At 40.2% G+C, this 21,635-nt stretch overlaps 1 protein-coding gene across 1 annotated transcript; it reads right to left on the bottom strand.

Moving 5' to 3' along the window:
* Positions 1-12,327: 12,327 nt before the first annotated feature.
* On the bottom strand, positions 12,328-20,283 carry LOC139460633 (uncharacterized). The gene is made up of 3 exons (XM_071242102.1): positions 20,010-20,283; positions 14,081-14,230; positions 12,328-12,512 (listed from the first exon to the last, which is right to left on the bottom strand). Exons 1-3 carry the CDS (start codon positions 20,281-20,283, stop codon positions 12,328-12,330), a joined length of 609 nt encoding a protein of 202 aa, XP_071098203.1.
* Positions 20,284-21,635: the final 1,352 nt, after the last annotated feature.

The following is a 21,635-nucleotide window of genomic DNA, read 5'->3' as shown; positions in this document are numbered from 1 at the left end:
GTCAATGTGTGATTTTGTGTCAAAGTTGATGTCCAGCTTGACACAAACACAGTATCTTTGGCATGGTTCGATCCTCTTGTTACCGTAATGTGTGGTTTTGACTCCGAGACCATCAATGGTACGACCCAGAATATGCAGAGGGCGTCGTGGGAAAGGATAATTACATATAAAATTCTTTGGAATACGCCCACATACAGAGTCAGACGTATCCAAGCGAACAAACCTGATATGGTCCTTTTTGATAAATCCAATGAAAGCATTTTATGACCGATTTATCTGTTTCTTTTGAAACAAATGAGATTTAGGAGAAACAAGGCAAAGACAGTATGAGGACCGTACTAACGAAATGTCAAGCTAGCTTCCCTAGTTGTTATACTCGCCATTCATGAAAAAAATGAAAAATCCCGTTTCCTGACGCTTAAAATAGTGTTTATATTAATTAAATTGCACACATTTCCAAATATTCGAAATATTCCAGTGTCCATACCGTCCACTGTCCTTGAAGGATAATGATGACGTAGACGACAAAAACGACAACGACAACAACGATGTGCTGGATTGACTTTCAGAAAGCATATGATTCTGTCTGTTTGGGAATGTTTGGACATGTTGTAGAAATTTTCGTCAGTGTCCACATTGTCCACTATCCTGGAAGGTGTATCTTGCCACATATGCTTGCGGGTAGAGACACAAAACCAAATAAAGACATGACACATGTATATGCATACAATTTGGAATGATATGGACAGTTTACAATCCTAGACACATTCCACATTAAGCCATGTTAGATCATGTTTACACTGCTGTTTTATGTATGAGAACACAAGAAAGTACGGATTTGTCAGTCATTCAAATCTCGGGTTCAGCAAAAGTTTTCGTATCTATTTTTTGTAAAAATCGTTAGGAGTTTTGCGATCAGGGCGTTAGTTGTCAATTTTAGGTGCTTAAAATGCACTTAAATGAATCCTTGGAGTCTGTAACCTTGAGAAACGTTGTAATGTTATTAATACAAAAATCAGTAAAAGATAAAGCATATATTTTGTGACCGGAACTAGCATGTTCGAGGTAAAGCTTACGTTGTGTGTACCATCAAAAGCATGCCAGTGATGACATTTCTTCAAAACATGACAAAATCCCTATCATCCACAACATGAGAGATATTGACCACGAATGTGTATACCGAACTCTCGAACCTATTCCCCGATCACGACCGCCTCACCATATAAATACATATAGATTTGGACCTGTGAAGATCAGGGTTAGAACAGATATTCAGCAACCAATGCTTGTATTAAAAGGTGACTATGGTTGTCGTTAGAGGCGACTAACGGGATCGAGTTGGTTGTCAGGCTCGCTGACTTGGTTGATTGGATGCATGTCATCTTATCCCAATCGTGTGGATTGATGCTCGTGATGTCAATCACTGGATTGTCAGGTCCAGACTTGATTATTTGCATGACCTCCCGCATATAGCTGGCATATTGCTGAGTGTGGCGTTAAACAAAAAAAACCAAACAAACAAAACATATAAAGTTAACAGCTTATTTCAAATTCGAGATAAAAATACATAGCGCCATCTCGAACTCCCAATCTGACTTTACAATAGATCTGTGTACCATGATATCGAAGTTTGAATTTGCCACCGTGACAGCTTTAAGAAATCTTAATTAGAATTTTACTTAACTGTACAAAATTCTCCTCGATACAGGTTGAGGAATCCGTAATGAAGTCAAAGAAAGTGATCATTTGCAACATTGTCAAACTTAGTTTCATCCACAGAAACCACGGACCTTTTTCGCAAAACTAAAATTCAACTCAATCCTTGACTTGTTTTTCTGTCACAATGTTTATTGATTATTACCTGCGAAATACATTTCAATTAGTCATCGAGATACATTTGACTTGACATATAATCAAAGACAAGAACTCAATAAATTACGAACTGAAAATCCGACTAAACGATTTTTCTATAAAGGAGGCAAAATCGTAGAGGATATTAGACGCCAAAAAGAAAATGACAACACACAGCAGAGTCAAGGTAGAGACATAAGCATTAGACAAGGTGACAGGAGAGACACACGGAAAACACAGGATGACTCTGGGAGCGGGGAGCAAAGAAGACGTTATCTTAGGTCAACCTCTCGCTCCCAGACCTCTGGTCGGAAGGCTGTGAGATAGGGGTGTGGCCAGGGCCATGACAATTTACGGGTTCTTCAAACAAGTGTACCCCACAGAACTATCAACAAGGATGTACAATTTTTATTGTGGAATGTATCAGGGCTGATGGCTAAATTACAGGATCGTGACTTTGTAAGCTTTATATGTAAATGCGACATCATTGGATTGACAGAATCCTGGTCCAAAGAGATTGACTTACTATCCATATTTCCAGATTTTAAGGTTATAACAAAACATGGAGAAAAAATATCTGACTTCGGCCGCCTTTCAGGTGGAATAGTACTTCTTATAAGAAAAAAGTTTGAGAATTTTGTGAAATGGACAAAAATCCGTAAAAGTGGAATATTTGTGTTATTAGACAAAGCCATGTTTAATATAGATAAGGATGTAGTGTACTCATGTGTGTATATTCACCCAGAATCGTCACGCTGGTACAGTGCGTTATCACCTGATTGTAGTAACGGTGTGCTATTGTTGCAGGAGGAGCTACTAGATGTTCTTTCTCACTGCGGCAACTATTATATTATGTTAGGTGGAGATTTCAATGCACGCACAGGTACTGAGCCGGATTTTGTTGAAGATGATATTCTTGAAAATTTAGAAAATGATAATTCTTCCGTGTATAGTTTTCTACTCGACCATTTTAACATGGTACGAGCGTCAGCAGATAATGTGTTAAACAACTTTGGAAAAAGTTTGATAAATTTATGCAGTATCTTAAATATACATATCATGAATGGAAGATGTGGGTCAGACTCAGAAGTTGGAGACTATACGTTTATTGGCCATCAAGGTGCTAGCGTCATAGATTACATAATCTGTTCATCTGGGTTGTTCGACGTATGCTGTAATTTCACCATTGTATCACGCACGGAATCCTGTCATCTTCCTGTCATTGGGAGCTTATATACTTCTGTGCAGACTAAACCCGTGCAAGCTCATGGTAATAAGAAGGCTTCCAAATTCGTTTGGGTCAATGATAAAGCTGACCAATTTATGTATAACTTGTTGAGCAGTGAATGCTACTCTTTATTAGAAAAGGCTGTTGACGAAGTGTTACACAATATAGACGAAAGTGTTAGATACATGTAAGAGGCCTTGTGCACGGCAGCAAGCGACATGAAAAGAGTGTGTACTTCTAACACATCTAGTCAACAGTGGTTTGACCGTGAATGTGAGCTACTCAAAAAGGAAAGATGTAAATATTTAAACAATTTTAGGAGAAAAAAGGATAATAACTCATTATATGAGTATAATTATATTAGAAATAAATATAATAGTGTATGCAGAGAAAAGAAAACGAATTTTTTCAAAGAGAAACAGGAAAAACTTGAACACTGTATGCGCGATTCTAAACAATTTTGGGCCACTCTTAAAGGGCTAAACACTAATCGTTATACACAAAACAATATTCCAATTGATGATTGGTTTAACTATTTCAGGGATCTGTTTTCAACTTCTACAGAGAACGAGGAAAGATGTTTTGATATCGACGAATGGAATGTATTTGATAACTCTTTTTGTCAGTTAACTTCAGATATTCTTGATTCACCTATAACAAGAAATGAAATTTCAGAAAGCATCGCAAACTTAAAAAGCAATAAAGCAGCTGGTGAAGATAATTTGATTCCTGAATTTTTTAAATATTCGTCCGATATTCTCCTCCCCTACCTTGAAATTCTTTTTAACGTTATGCTTGAAAAGACTTATTTTCCAGAACAGTGGACTCTGGTGATTGTAATTCCTTTGCACAAACAGGGATCAACTAATGTCACCAATAACTATAGGGGTATAACTCTTTTGAGTATTTTCAGTAAGATGTTTACCAGTATTATACACAAACGTTTAGTATTTTGGACAGATTCCTTTAATAAGATAGATGAAGCACAAGCCGGTTTCAGGCATGGATACTCTACAATTGATAATGTATTTGTATTGCAGACACTTGTACAGAGATATTTAGCACGAAAAGGAGAAAAAATGTATGCTATATTTGTTGATTTTGCTAAGGCGTTTGACTCAATTAACAGAAACATGTTGTGGTCCCTTTGCAAATCTCAAGGTATCAGTACTAAAATTGGTAAATTACTATGTTGTATATATCACAATGTGAAGGTCTGTGTTCGAAACAATAACACCTTATCTGATTCCTTCTACTGTAATATTGGGGTTAGACAAGGATGTATTCTAAGTCCATTCCTGTTTTCATTTTTCATAAATGAACTTTCGATACAAATATCTGAAAATTGTAACGAGGGTATCCAACTCCATCCAGAAACTATTAAACTTTTCCTACTCCTTTTTGCTGATGATATAGTTATGTTCTCGAGCACAGTACCTGGACTTCAAAAGTTAATAAATGAACTTGAGTATTATTGTAACAAATGGAAATTGAAGGTCAATATCGATAAGACAAAGGTTGTAGTTTTCAAAAATGGAGGGAAATTATCAAAACGAGAAAAATGGCTATACAAAGGTGAAAAACTTGAGGTTGTAAAAAGTTACAAACATTTGGGGGTACATTTTACAAATCGACTTACTTGGTCACTGCATTGCAACAAAGCCGCACTACAAGCCAAAAAGATTTTAATTGGCATTTTACAAAACCTAAAACCCCTTGGAAATATTAGCTTTGAAACATTCTCTAAGATTTTCGACACTAAGATCAGTCCTATTTTACTCTATGGTGCTGAAGTCTGGGGCCTAGAGAACTATGATACAATAGAGAAGGTACATCTATTTGCGTATAAAAGATTTTTAGGAGTAAATTCCAACACTCCAAATGTTACAGTTTACGGGGAATGTGGGAGATACCCAATGTATATATTCAGTTACATAAAAGTAATAAAATATTGGATAAAATTGCTTAAAATGCCAAATACCAGATTCCCAAAGAAATGCTATAACATGATGATTCTTTACGATAGCAGAGGTAAAAATAACTGGGCCTCGGGTGTTAAAAAGATACTCCAATCTTGCGGGTATGAGTACATTTGGAGAGAGCAACATGTAACAGTACCAGATCGTTTCATATATAATTTAAGACAAAGGCTAAAAGATATGTATTTTCAAAAGTGGTACTCTTCACTAAACTTACATAATAAGTTAAAGCATTACACCTGTTTTAAATCATTCATTCTGACCGAATAATATCTTTTGGATATAAATGTTAAGAAATTCCGAACAGCACTATCCCGTTTCAGATGTAGTTCTCATGACCTTCTAATAGAAAAAGGTAGACATTTAGCGATACCAAGGGAAAACAGATTGTGTAAATATTGTACTTGCCAAGAGATAGAAGATGAATACCATTTTTTGCTAGTCTGTCCATTGTATGCAAATATAAGAAAAGAATACATACATAAATATTTTTATCTGAATCCTAGAATAGACAAATTTTATATCCACATGTCATCCCAAAATGAAACAGTCACAAAATATCTTTCAATGTATATATATCATGCAATGAACATCAGATCCTCTGCATTATAGATGTGATATTTTGTTACGATATATGTAATTCCTATTGCACCCATTGCTACTGTATGTATATATGTACTATAGGCCTATGGCCTTTTCAGTACTTGAAATAAAGATTGATTGATTGATTGATTGAGATACATTTCAATTAACCACACCTTACACCTGTTGTATTCTGAATTGATCGTCTATGCAATCGTATTTCTATGGATCTATAATACACAGTCTGTTACTCAGTTTTATTTCGCTTATTGACTTTCTACATAGGTGAACAGGGACATTTATTTTACATGCAAACAACATGTTATTCAGGAAAATATAATTACATGATAGGTGTTTGTGAACACACAAATAATTACTTATTCAAACACCCCTTCCTTTAAAAAACATATATATCAACACACACAAATGGTTTTTACAAACAATAGTTGATTTTATGCTTCCAAACAAACCACACGCAAGCTATTGTTGAATTTTAAAATATAGCCAAGGTAAATGTATCCACAATCATATTTAATCACAAATATCGTTCTGTTCTATATAAATGTAACAAGTGAACTAACCATTTCAGTGGATCTCAACATGGACAAAGCTGTTGGAGATGTTCAATGAGTGAATGTTTATTTAATGAAGTAAAAACGTAGATTCTTTCTTTTGGTAAATACATGTAGCTGTACATCTTATAGATGTTCCAAGAGAAAATGATATAATATCTGCCTATAAACCACTTTATAGTGTCTCAGATCGCGGTATGTAAAGAAAACTTGGTGCTCAAAGTGAAGCCCTTTTCCCTCTACATTGATGATACATCTGTGTGTTTAAAGTTGATTTTGACAGCCCGGGCCAAGTCGGACCCACCACAAGCCAAACACTTTGGTAGAGACTATGTTGAGAATGTAGAGGGGAAAGGGCTTCACTTTGAGCACCAAGTTTTCTTTAAATACGATGTACTGTGACATTATGAAGTGTTTTATAGGTAGATACAACACTAAGCTACAGATATTAACACATTTGATGATACATCTGTGTGTATAATTGATTTTGACAGCCCGGGACAAGTCGGACCGAGCACAAGCCAAACACTTCTGATAGAGACTATGTTGAGAATGTAGAGGGAAAAGGGCTTCACTTTGAGCCCCTTGTTTTCTTTAAAAACCGCGATTTGAGACAATATAAAGAGATATTTAGGTAGATATAATACTAATCTATAGGTGTGAATCCATTTCATGTTACATCTTTGAGGTTTAAGTTGATTTTGACAGCCCGGGCCAAGTCGGACCAAACACTTGTGAGACTGTTGAGACTATGGGGAGAAGAGGTCTACTTTAACCAACGTGTCTGCTTTATACAAGATGAACAGTGACATTATTAAGTGGTATTTACATAGATATAGTACTACCCTATAAATATAAACGCTGTGCCGACAGATGGAAATTTGTATCGCGATAGCTAGAAGTATTTGATACGTTTCAAATCTTATTTCGTTTAACGATTGTTCTTTTACATGATACCTAGATCAGCGACGCTTACACACAGCTCCACTTTCGGGATTTCAAACGATTTACTCCGAAATACCTAATTATGTTTCACGTTTTTGGTTGGTGATTGTTCATTAATGTCATGTGTGTGTGTTACATCAATAATATGTAGGTATGATCGCCGATAATGAAGTAATTAGCCAATAACACTTTGGCCCGTCCTGGCCCGGCCCGGCCCGACTTTTAGGCAATGCCCAGAATACATCACTACGTTCCTGATATCCCTTCATTTTACACTACTAACTTATAAACACATTCTTCCGATGCCTGCAGAATCCCATAATCCAAAATATTATCATATTTTAGCCGTTTACAGTTTGAATTGTGTCAAGCCTTTTGACCTTCATGACGGAGAAGCGCATTGACGTAATTTTTCACTGCATACTTCATCTGTCTCAGTTTCTCTTTCCACGAGGAAACGTTGTTGCTGAAGCTTGCTTGTGTAGCGTTGAGATTTCCGGGCACATATTGACAATTGAATGTACAGACAATAAGAAGTACAGCTAACATCCCCTGATGTGGCGACGACGTAAAACTCACGCTGTGAGTTCATACAGTAACAGAATACACACACCAAACAAACTTCATCAACTTATGGTTTTTAGTGTTGTCTAATGAATGAATGGAATGAATTGAATAACAATTCTGTAAGAGAGCATCCATTTGATTTCTAGGCGGGAGTAGGGATGGGGGTGGGGGTGGAGGTGGGGTTATATGAAATATGCCCAAATTCAATAGTTTGTTTGCAGCGGTGAAGAAAATGAGTCGTTTGTTGGCAGTGGTGAAGAAAATGAATAGTTTGTTTTGAGGAAAATTCCTAAACGTCAAAATGGTTGTTGATAGGGATAATGCACCGATTGTGTGATGGTGGTTTGGCTTCTAAGGTTTGGAGAGTAGCCTCCATTTGACCCTTTCACGTCAACGGTTGAAAGTGAGAAGTTTTCATTTGACATGACATATGCGATAAAGTTACGAGATTGTGAAAACATTTCGGCATAATAAAGCCGTTATGTTGTCTTTATTTGCTTATTCCGTGTCACATTAGGTTAGCAGAAATATAATGGGCCTTTCTAACCTGATATGACGCCGTAAACGGCAACCAAAGTCACCATAACTAATAACACCAGTGTGCAATTTTGATATTCAATAAATACACAAGTAATTTCTGTGGTGCATTTAAAAATTCCAGATCGGGGCTTTGGAGACGGTTGAAGCTTTTGTTTCACGTTGCTTATATTCAAGGATTGATCTTGGCATCAGTAAATCATTTCCTGCTGTGTTCAGTTTGAACTCTGACAACAATCAAGATTGTCGGCCTGTGCCACAAATTGATAATGAATGCGCCACTTTGAGTTTATATAGTGTTTGGTTTAACGACTCTTTGAAAAGCATGCAAGTGATATCACGATTTATCATCCAAAACTGGCTCCCATTGGAGATATCGCTTGGATTAGATCAAGCGATATCTACACTGTAGATATCGCTGAAATGAAATTACATCACAATGCTTTGCAGACCATTGTGACGTCACTGGTTACATGACGTCACAATCAAATGACATTACTAATGGCTCTGCTACTGAAGCTGTACTTTTTACACTAAAGACACTGCTAATTGCTGTTTACAATTTGAAAAAGTTGGAAGAATGATATTGGATGATAAATAAAATCTCACCCTCGTGTCTTTTGATATCAAATATATCAACACTCGTTGATAAAAGTGGCACAAATCCTCGGCAAGCCTCGGAATCTTTCCACTTTTATCAACTCGTGTTGATATATTTGATATCAAAAGACACTCGGGTGAGATTCTCTATGTGTCAGCTTAATGTGGAAGAAACGCCCGAAGTGATGCAGGTCTCAGACGTTTACCACTTTGGAGTGAGTTAGTTAACGTTTAACGTCACATCGGCAATATTTCAGCCATATCGTGACGAAATTACCACTTTGGAGAAATCCACGAGCAGGGATATGGTGCTGACAAACACAGAACCGGTTTTTGAACTCTGCATAGCGACGTTCCCCATTGAGCTTATGTATAACCAGCTGGGTTGTCGAGCTATCACAGAGTATCTAGTCGACGTCGTCAACCCCGACCACTCTTACAACGCGTCTGTTTGGACTTCAATGACACGAACTGGGAGACGAACTCCACTTTAGACTTACCAAAAAGCCAAAAAATAAAGCTTCATAGATTTTTATTTTCCGTTGGTTTACATAACACTTGCGAGTCAACAATTTCATGGATCAAGTTTATAAATTTGCGATCAAGGCTACTATAACACCAAGACCGCCTGCGTGGTCAAGTGGATAGAGGTCCGCCCGAGACCGCCTCCGTGGTCAAGTGGATAGAGGTCCGCCCGAGACCGCCTCCGTGGTCAAGTGGACAGAGGTCCGCCCGAGACCGCCTCCGTGGTCAAGTGGATAGAGGTCTTCCCGGAGACCGCCTCCGTGGTCAAGTGGATAGAGGTCCGCCTGAGGCCGCCTCCGTGGTCAAGTGGATAGAGGTCCGCCCGAGACCGCCTCCGTGGTCAAGTGGATAGAGGTCCGCCCGAGGCCGCCTCCGTGGTCAAGTGGATAGAGGTCTTCCCGGAGACCGCCTCCGTGGTCAAGTGGACAGAGGTCCGCCCGAGACAGCCTCCGTGGTCAAGTGGATAGAGGTCTTCCCAGAGACCGCCTCCGTGGTCAAGTGGATAGAGGTCCGCCCGAGACCGCCCCTGTGGTCAAGTGGATAGAGGTCTTCCCGGAAGCCGCCTCCGTGGTCAAGTGGATAAAGATCTTCCCGGAGACCTCCTCCGTGGTCAAGTGGATAGAGGTCCGGCTCGGAGTTAGTATACTTTGTGATCGGGATATCCATGTTAAACTGCTAGCACAAGAAGCCACACACACATGTATGCACCTCACAATAGGTGACCACGTCGTCTAAGGCGCCGCAATTCGCAAGAGTTGCGTCCCTTGGGCACGCCAGGCACCCATGACCGTGGGTCACTACATCCAGTGGTGCATGTTTAGACAAAACAATTAAAACTTGCAATCATATCACACAATTCAGCATTTAATCAACATTCACTCACTTCTCAAACCTGTGAAATATATGTTCGACATGGTATGTGCTTCGCCCATAAATAAAGACTTTATTGAGGACTGGCATGTGACCTGCCTCTACAGCAATTGCAATACCCGGCAGACCAGATGTAAGGTGCGTTGTATAAGCCCACGTCAGATAACGTGCAAGAAAAGTTAGTGACATAATTAATATAAAACAGACTAGTGACAAAAAAGGCCTGACATATACGAATGTATCATGCCGAATTTTTTTTTTCACTATCTGGTACCATTATTGCACATGATTGTCATGTCAAAATGAAAACTTCACAATTACAACCGTTGACGCTACAGGATCAAAGGGAGACTACTCTTCAAACCTTAGAGGCCAAACCTTCTCGAATCTTTAACTATAATCTTTATCAATAAAGTCGTGATCGTGATTTTTTAAAACTAATGACCTTGAAAATAACCATTAATGATATAAAAACACAAAACAGTATTGAAGAGCGAATTTCTGTACCAGAATTTTCATGTGAAATATGTGAGGTGGTTGTTGGAAAATCCAAGATGGCTGTGACCAACGGTAGACGGTATTATATTAGGTCAGTTACAACCGTCTTGACGGTATACGGGCTCATATGGAGTTGGTAGTTCTGATCTCTCATTGGCCAATCTCACTTTGAGGCATAATAATGGTATTTGTGTAGGATACGCATCTGCCACGTTGGTTACTTGTCACTGGTTTCATGATGTGTTATTCCAAGTGTCACCAATTTAATTTCCGAAGATATATTTCAAATCATCACACTTTACTCTACGCACGATCCAAATTTATTCTTTGCCATTATCAGTGAAGAATGTTCCTTTGAACATATTGCTTTGTACACATTAATAATAATTTTACCATGAGTTTGGAAAACACTGGATTCTAAATGGTTAACCGGACGTATCAACTCGCAATAATATACATCGGATGAAACAGTCGCTTTGACCGAATTGGATTTAAGGACGTCACATGCCGAACTAGGCTGGTATTATGGAGTTACATTTTGGCCGGGCTAACGAGTCTATGCATAGTCCAATCAAAATCGCGAACCGAAATCAAAATCCGGTTCGTAAAGTGTCATGCAGATTTCGGTCGACTGCAGGATTTTGCAAAGCATGTGCACCGCTAACTCGTTGTCAACAGATATGTTCTATATCTTTTCATGTTTTTAAACAAGGTCCTCACGTGATGTAATGCACCCTTGCGATGTAAGACTCGTTTGATCACAATATAGATCTTGATTATCGATCAGATCGTCTAGACTGGGCGCCACCGTTTTGTTTGAAGCAAGTGCAAGTGATACGAGAGTTTGAATCTGATTGGTCAATAGGAGAGGCATAGAAAGGACATTACTCGTAATAGCCACTGGTGGCGCTACGATCGAGCCCAGGAATTCCAGCCTAGTTTGTCAAGGGTGGAAACTGGACTTTTAAAGTCAGTTAACTCTTGCCTCGGGAAGATGAGTTCTACATCGAGGACACGTACAGTATGCGTATCTACTAGTCCGACATAAAACCGTTTCCGTGTCTGTAAAGATCTGTCAAGATAGGGATAACGGTTGTTTTATCCCATGCCGCTGAGAATCCAGCTTATAGTAAAACGTCCTTTTGTCAATACACCAATTAAGTACAATTTGACAGAACTGACAACCGGCACCAGACGTATATGAAGTGCAGATTATTCGGTATTGCAACATGCAATAGGTGAAACAATAGACTTTGAAAGGCAATTTCAAGAGAATTTATGGATTGTCAACGTCTTTATTATGAAGAACACAACAATTCCGAGTATATACCCACTCTTTCATCTGATGACGTTGTGTTCCTCATATTAAAGAAAGAAGTTGGCATCCATAAATTCTCTTTTTCTCATGACTCTTGCTCCATTTTCTCCTTTATATATATATATATTTATTAAAAAAATGTGTTCGTTTACAGCTGTGAAATGTAAAAATAAAAAAACAACAAAACAATGACTTGATATTAAGATGAGATGGTTTATTGGTATATGTATGGAACAAGTTCATCAATGACATAATTTAGACGATCCACAGCAATGATTTGCGCATGTCCACGATGAGTAGTGCGGGGGGGATGAAGAACAAGATGGCGGCTGTGATATCAACGCCGAATGACCAATGAAAATGGACGTCTTGTGTGGCGTGGTCGGGAAGGAGGGGGTAGAGAGTGGCGAACACAATGACGGCAGTCAATACGAACACACCTGCACAAACAGATAGAACACAATCATATCCGAGTGTATGAGGTTGGTTTAACGTCACTTTGAACAGTGCATGTAGAGAATCCTACCCGAATGTCTTTTGCTACCAAATATACCAACACGAGTCTGTAAACAGAGATTTTATTTATCATCAAATATAATTCTTAAATCGAAATACGTGAAAAAAAAATCAGTGATTTATAAAAGCGATATCTACTATGTAGCTGTCGCAGTTGTGGTACCCTATCTATACAATTATGCAAAATAATATGTAAAGCGACCCCAAATACTTGCATTAGTCCGTTCAGTGAAATGCAAATTAGCCTGTGGCCGTTTTCTTACGCTAAGTCAGCACCGCGGCGGTGTGTGGATCTCACCAAAGCGATATCTCCAGCGGGAACCAGTTTTGGAAGACAAATCAGTGTCATCGCGATGCTGGAGAGATGCCCAAAATGTGACAAAGGCTTGTCACAGGTGTGGCGCTGACAGATAAAGGCTAATATTCGAGTGAATCAGAGGCTCGAACCCACACCTAGCACATATAAACAACAGGCTACTTAAAATGCCTTTAGGGGGCACGGGTAGCCCAGTCGTCTAAGGCGCGGCGATTCCTATAGAAACCTATGATTGTGGGTTCGAATCCAGGTTCGCCCCGATTATGTTTCTATGTTTGTCAGCACCATACCCGTGCTCGTGGGTTTCACCGAAGTGGTAAACGTCTGAGACCTGCATCACTTCGGGCTTTCCTGCCACATTAAGCTGACACGCCGCGATATGACTTGAATATTGTTAAAAGCGGCGTTAAAACCAACTCACTCACTCACTCACTAAAATGACTTTGTTCTAAGTGAAAAACCTGTAACGATTGAATATTGTTGTAAATGTTGTCCATTATGAAGACGCTTATACGACCGACAAAACAGAAGACCTGTGAACTTGAGAACGAAATTTCCAGCAAGCCTAAAGACTCCTGACGTTTTGCCCTATACTGTTAGGTCAACATTTATTTAATGTGTTCTTATACTCGATCTCGCTTTTTGTCAAATAATTTTAGAATCGATTATAAACAAATCATATCCGTGTTCATGTACTATCTACTTACATATAAACGTATTCAACAAACACGTGGTCAAAACAGTTTGTATGACTAAATAAAGACAAATACGCTTGTACACACCGCACAATGAAAATACAGAAACAATAAACATTGTTTTATAACTACTCTTAATCTACCCATAAAAAAGTCAAGTATGCTTCCTCGTGTAGTATGCCTTGTTTCAATGTCAGTTTCAGGTTTGGTAATAACTTTCACCGCAATCTAACCGCCTTAAAATGCTGTTCTCGTTATAATGCCATACAACTTCATCAATTGAACATGGTCTTAGGCCGCATTTAGCAATAATCCAGCCATATCATGGCGGTTGGTCACCAGAAATGGCCTTCACACATTGTAACCATGTTGAGGAATCGAACCCGGGTCTTCAGCGTGACGAGCATCGCCGTAACAACTTGGCCACCTTACAACCCTCACAACATTAACAATTGGCGGTACACGGTATTATGGACTTTACCTGACGTTATACAAAGAACGACGGAGAGGACAGAGGCGACCTTCCTCCCCCCTAGTGTCGGCAGCAACGTGTACAGCAACATCGTCATGGCCGCAGGGACGGATGCCACTATCGCCAATATCGCCATGGTCTGGGAGGCCTTGAACCAACCTGCAACACAGAAGGTCTAAACATTCATTACTCTCAAACATACCTATGCTAGATTATGATCGGACGTTACCGGCATAGAACATATACACGTGTCGTCGGGGTAGCCGAGTGGTTTAAACGTTCGCTCGTCAGGCTGCAGGCTCAGGTTAGACTCCCCACATCGGTACAACGTGTGAAAGCCATTTCGGGTGTCCCCCGTCGGAATTTTGCTGGACTATTGCTAAAAGCGGCGTAAATCCATATTCGCTCACATTTATACAATACAAGTACAATATCCAAATACACACGCTCTCATGGCGAAAAATGATGTAGGTTTTAGAGGTCTTCAACTTTGGTGAAACCCCAGTTCACGGATATGGGGCTGAAAACCCAAGGATCATAATCTGGGATTAGAACTCGCCAACAAGCCAGCCTTCGAAACATGGTGGGATTGGTTCATAAACTATTGGCCTCAGATAGTCACGTTCAGTTCCCATGACCACAGAAATCCCTGACAGGATGAGTTGCATCTAAACGTGTATGTTGTCCTGCTATCGTGTTAGCTGTACTTGAATACAGCACTTGGTAGGCTTCTCGCCGGCAGGTAGTGTCACATCCGGAGGCAGATTTAAATTGTCTACTTGTGAGATACGCGAGATAAGACAGCTGACGTTTAAGAGTAATATGCACCCCCAGGGTGGTTGTTTTATAACGTTCACCAAACATTTCCTTTGTTGAAATTTCTCCAAATGTGAAAACAAAGTAAAGCAGATTCAGAGACATAGCCCGAAAGTAATCCATAGCCACTTTATTGTCACACGTCACACGGCAACTCGATGTGTACTTCACGACCCTTGATCTTCACATGGCAACTCGTGGGGTACTTCACAACCATTGGTCTTCACACGTCAGATCAACAAGTACTTCACGACCATTGATCTTCACACCGCAACTCGAAGGGTACTTCACAACCATTGATCTTCACACATGAGATCAACAAGTACTTCACGACCATTGATCTCCACACCGCAATTCGAAGGGTACTTCACTCGAGGGGTACCATTGATCTTCACATCGCAACTCGATGGGGCAACTTCACAACCATTGGTCTTCACACGTCAGACCAACAAGTACTTCAAAACCTCTGATCTTCACACGGCAACTGGAGGGGTACTTCACAACCTCTGATCTTCACACGGCAACTCGAAGGGTACTTCACAACCCCTGATCTTCACACGGCAACTCGAGGGGTACTTCACAATCCCTGATCTTAACCCGGCAACTGGAGGGGTACTTCACAACCCCTGATCTTCACCCGGCAACTGGAGGGGTACTTCACAACCCCTGATCTTCACATTGCAACTCGAGGGGTACTTCACAACCCCTGATTTTCAACCGGCAACTGGAGGGGTACTTCACAACCTCTGATCTTCACACGGCAACTCGAAGGGTACTTCACAACCCCTGATCTTCACACGGCAACTGGATGGGTACTTCACAACCTCTGATCTTCACCCGGCAACTGGAGGGGTACTTCATTACCTCTGATCTTCACCCGGCAACTCGATGGGTACTTCACAACCCCTGATCTTCACCCGGCAACTCGAGGGGTACTTCACAACCCCTGATCTTCACCCGGCAACTCGAAGGGTACTTCACAACCCCTGATCTTCACACGGAAACTGGAGGGGTGTCTGTATATATCTATAGCTAAGTCTCTGTTAACCATTGTACAATTTAATAATATACACATATGGGTGAGTGAGTGAGTAGTGAGGTTAACATGAATGTTAATATGGACAATGAACAGTTCATTCAGTCATAAACACAATGCTTAATGTCAAGTTTTTGATAAAGCTTGATGAAAAAGAACATGTGTCATCGCGGAATGCGGAGAGGAAATCTATCTGTCGGAACACTCAGTGCGGTATGTCGTAAGTTAGTTAACTCCCTGAACTCAATTTATCACACCTGCTCCAATGAACAACTCGTTATTCATATACACCAACAAAATAAGTTATGCATCGCTAACTATTTATTTCCACACAAAAGAGCCATTTTATTCATAATTATTATGTATTTGCTGCATTAATTTTCTGACGAAAACCATTGTGTTAATGCCACATACTAAAATTAATATACACAAACCGGAATAACTACTAGTATTTCATGACATGTTTGTGTACCATGTGTTTTTACTTGCCTTCCATTTGTCCGTCACGCGGATCTTTACATCTAATTTATTATTTTCAAATGATATGAACCAGTATGCATGACCCTCTAACATCACATGCATGGTTCTTTACAGCGTCGTAAATATCACAGACATTTATAAAAATGATATATACGAGGACGTTCAGGAACTATGAAAATATGGCGTGACGCTTACCTCTTAACTGTTTTCTCAGATAATATACTGAACCGCAAAAGAAACGTCACCCCAAGTAACATTGCATGAAACGTTGTCATTTAAATATCTGGGTAATTTTTGTCAAAGGTAAAATGTAACATTACCTTGTCCGAAAAAGGAAATTTGATTATTAAAAAACCCAAAGCAGATGACAATAAAACCGATCGCCCAAACGCCTCACGGCAACGGCCATGGTAACCCGTTGCACGTGAGTTCCGTTTAAATCGAAATGCACATGCGTTCCCCCATTTATTGCCCTATAGGAATGCACCCAGATCGGATAACATTCATTCGTTATTGAATTGCTACCACATGCCAAGACTGACTAGAAATCAGCGAAACCGAGCCCTTGGATGATCGCAAGCAGGACAAACCGCCCGGCAAGTAGCCAATGCATTTCAAGTCCACGTAAGGACCATATACAGGCTCCAGCAACGGTACCAGACCACCAACACTAAAGATGAGTGGAAGTGGAAGACCAAGGGTCACTACCCGACGTCAGGATCGTCAGATTGTGCGACAGCATCTTCAAGATCTCTTTGTTTCTGCTGCGGAAACTGCTCGACAGACCATGGGGACATACCAGCGACAAATTGGTGCGGACACCGTGCGTCGACGATTGACGAACAGACACCTCCATTGCCACAGGCTACACCAGGACCCATTCTGACACCGCGTCATCACCGGGACCATCTTCAGAGGGCAACACAGCACCTGCATTGGCGCCACCGGCAGTGAAGAAGAGTCCCCGTCACAGACGAGAGCCGTTACATCAACAGCAGATGGCAGAGAGCAAGTCTGGAGACGCCGCGGAGAACGTTATTAGGATGCTTGTGCTGTTGAAAGAGACTCGTGAGGTGGTCCGAGCATCATGGTGTGGGGTAGAATTGGTCTTGCACAGAGGGTCAGCCTTGTGGTCTTCCAGAACATCGGTCCAGGGAGAGGCAATGGTGTCACAGCAGCTCGGTACATTGTTCAAGTCTTGAGACCACACGCCATACCTCATTTGGCACGTCGCCGCAATCACGAGTTTCAGCATGATAACGCTCGTGCCCACATTGGGAGAGCAACAAGAGCCTTCCTGTGGGATTCAAAGACGGCTGAATGACGTCCGACCAAGGCCGACAACTGCAGATGAACTGCGTCAAGAGTGCCTATGGGCTTCATCAACCGCCTCATCCATTCCATGTATCGACGTTGCACGGTAGTCATCAATGCACATGGCAGACACACGAGATACTGACTTGTGATGCCATTTTCTCAGAGACTAGTGTTGTGTTTCACTTTAAGAACATTTGACATTTTAATTGTAACCTTGATGATCAGTTTTCCAAGTTTCATCTTTTTAAGTATGTTTACAGTGTTTGGACAAATAAGGTTTCTCTTATATCTATCCATGGTGACGTTTCTTTTGCGGTTCAGTATATATTCAATTATATCAGCAGAGATTCTGCTATCTTTACTTAACGGGGAACTAAGATCAGACTATTAAATCATTATCCCAACAATACGATGTCTCAGTTTCACATGTAGCTGCCATATCGCTCAGTAGGGGACCCGTGAAGATCCCGGGGTAGAATAGGTCTTCAGCAACCCATGCTTGCCGTAAAAGGCGACTATGCTTGTCGTAAAAGGCGACTAACGGGATCGGGTGGTCAGGCTCGTTTACTTGGTTGATCCACGTCATTGATCGCAATTGCGTGGATCGATGCTCATGATATCAATCACTGGATTGTCTGGTCCAGACTCGATTATTTACAGACCGCCGTCATATAGCTGGAATATTGCTGAGTGCGGCGTTAAACAACAAACCAACCAACCGAAAGCTCAGGAGTGTAATGAACAAGCCCAAATCCTACTGGGACAAAGATGATCACATGCATACACTATCGTTAAAAAAACCTCCCAAATACAACATCACAGTGATTAGAGGCAGCAAAGCTGTATGTACCGGTGACATTGAATCCAATGTGGGAATGGGGGCATATCAAAACGATATATGCAGTGAATCACATGGTAACACTATTTAATGTTCACTATTCGATTTGAAATGACAATTTACATGAAGGTATGCAGTGCCTTGTAGTAAACGGTTTATGAATCACACATATATGATACAATCATACGAATACACATGCACATTTTCATATCTGAATCTTAATCATATAAATCCATTATAATAAGGGGTACTTGAGTTGTGAAAGGACAAGATACGATAAGGTCCCGTTTTAGACCCACGAGATATGCATGATCTGAGAAAAGTGAAAACCTTTACATGCTTTTATGAAAGTGATCAAATGTCTTCTTATGAGTGAGAAGTAGACTTTTGTTTATTATGTTAGGTATTGCATGTTTTCGACTTATAACAACACTGATAGGTAAGGCTAAAATGTGTGAAAACGACTGATTTTATGGGTTTTCAGTTAGCGCTGAACATGAGCAAGTGTTTGACACATTTGATTTTGATTGTGCAAACAATACAAACATGGAGAAATTCCTCTTGGTTCACGAACTTGCTCATACTTATATTATTTCTCTGCCCTTTTCATTTAGTCTAGCCATAGATATGTAAGGCTAGTTGTCTGCCATTTTAACACTAAGCTATATTTCATGCCAATATTTCAGTGTTTTCCGCGACTTCAAAACTTGACATTTCCTGTTGCCGTAATCGTACCTCGTCCTCTTAAAGTTGCAGGAGAAAGGATGTTATTTCAATTATGGAACATGTTCATATGAATGACCAATAGCCTTCTCCTTCTTACGCTGGCAAGTTTTGGGCTTTTGATATTACAAAGACAGAAGTACTTCTATAATAAGCAAAAAGGGACAAGAACAAATCTAGCTATGAACAAGTACGTGATGATTTTAAAATATGCTAATTCTGTCAATTTTCTCCACAGAAAATAAACTTGGATCATAGCCTTGCTCAGGTTAAATATCAGAAAACCGTCATTCATATAAACAGCTAACGTTACTTACCACTTGATCATTTCTTACAGTATGCAGATCCCACGGGCCAACAAAGGGCTCTTACCATATCATGTTCTTTGAGGGGACACGGGTGGCCCAGTTGTCTAAGGCGCCGCCATTCGCTGTGCGGAGTTGCGTCTCTTGGGCACGCTAGAAACCTATGATTGTTGGTTCGATTCCCGGTTTGCCCAAATTATGTTTCTTGGTTTGTCAGCACCATACCCGTGCTCGTGGTAAACGTTTGAAACCTGCATCACATGGGGCTTTCCTCCCACATTAAGCTGACACGCCGTGATATAACTGGAATAATGTTAAAAGCGGCGTCAAACCGTACTCACTCACACTCACCCATGTTCTTTGAATAATACTCGTTATATAACTAAGGATCAGAATAGATGAGTGATCTTAAGTGTAGCGTACCTGGTACAGTGTTGATATGATGGTCAAGCACATACGACACACACACCCACGTGTCCAACGGCTTGATGGAGCAGCTCTGCCACAGACCTTCGTGCCACACCACCTGACCACCGAGCTCCCCGGCTATCCAGTACGATGACCCTGTACTGACCAGATGGCATAAAATGGCAATGCCAAGAACACCCACGGCCACGCGGGCATACATGGTGGCTTTGAAACACAGCCTGATTGTTGGCTCATAGTAGGGCTTTTCTGGCTCCATTGTCATGGACATATTGGAAAAAATTCCACAAAGTAACACTGTGTCTGTGTGATAAACCGGTGTCCTTAAAGTTGATACTGTCAGTGACCCAACATCAAGCGTGACGGTAGAACATAACAATGACCATTGTATCGTGTGTTCTCATCAAACGTTCACAGCGCATTGAGAAATATCGTGTTCCATAGGACAAAGGTAAACAAAGCCCTATGATTGTTACTTGAGAACATATCTGTCTTCTCTTTAATGTAGCAACTGTTATACAGTCTTGACAGTTTAAAGCGTTTGCTGCGAAATGGCACATTGACACATTGTGTTTGTCATAACTCCGCCAATCACGAACATGTTAATCCGGTTTCATTTGAACATGCTTATGACATTAAAATGTAGGTAGTTTGTGGCATGTTAATGGTTTAACTTTGAAGGGTTCTCGTGGACATTTAGTCTGGCGACATAGCTGTGGTTGTAAGTTGTATCTTGATCATGTTATTGTTTACAGTTTTGTCATATTGTTTTATGTCATGGAAGTGCCCACGTGACCAACAGCCAATGAGACACTAGCCACTAGACACATGAATTATCGCTTGAGTTGTTGCCTAAACACGACCGTTGTGCGTGAATACGAGTGCATATTTTGAAAAAGAAAAACGTCTTCATGAGTAAAAACATGCATCATAGTCTTGAGCGTTCGTGCGCGCGTGGCTAAAAAACAACTCTATCAGTGGCTTGATCCTGGTACTGACAGTTGGGGTGTATGAAAGATGTTACTATAGTGATTTGTTTATTACTGTAGAATATAATAACAAAACAGGTTTATTTAACTACGTGTTTTCCATGCTAGGATTTTACGAATTTACGATAGTTTAGACAGATATTTTTGGCATATTCTCTTTAATATATCATGTGAAATACATATATTGAATCCGATATTAGAATGTCCCTGTCAAGGTGATAAAAGTATTACTTCGAGTATGCATATTTAATCTTAGGTGCTACAAATTGAAAATTTAATATTTGTTATATGATTCCGTTAGTTGAGGTTACAGAGAATAGTTGAGGTTAGCTGGAATAAATTGCATATTTACAATCAGATTGACCTCAAAACATCGTTCACTGGACATGATGCGTGTTGTTAAAATGAGGTTGCCTTTTAGGGGGTAATAACTGCACGTCTTGAAGTGCTTAAAAGAAAAACATATCACACATCACACACACCACATCACACCGCCATCCCCAATCTCATAATATTAAACGGTCTGACTAGCATCGTTATCCAAAGACCTGTAAATGGTAGCAAAAACTGGGTATCTCACGGTTGTTTATTGCTACGACAAACGTGATTCTCAATACACACGATTTTATGAATA

The sequence above is a fragment of the Haliotis cracherodii genome, unplaced genomic scaffold, assembly GCF_022045235.1.
Source record: "Haliotis cracherodii isolate W230 unplaced genomic scaffold, xgHalCrac1.p SCAF_1, whole genome shotgun sequence".
Lineage (NCBI taxonomy): Eukaryota > Metazoa > Mollusca > Gastropoda > Lepetellida > Haliotidae > Haliotis > Haliotis cracherodii.
Note: the sequence above shows the minus strand (reverse complement) of the source record. Positions and strands in the feature narration are given on the sequence as shown.

Bases quoted from the DNA above. Each gene is read 5' to 3' on its own strand.
- LOC139460633 (XM_071242102.1), bottom strand. From the start codon at position 20,283: ATGTCCATGACAATGGAGCCAGAAAAGCCCTACTATGAGCCAACAATC. The intron at 14,231-20,009 runs GTACGCTACACT...TCTGTGTTGCAG, and splicing joins TCATATCAACACTGTACCAG to GTTGGTTCAAGGCCTCCCAG. The intron at 12,513-14,080 runs GTAAAGTCCATA...CTGTTTGTGCAG, and splicing joins CGTTCTTTGTATAACGTCAG to GTGTGTTCGTATTGACTGCC.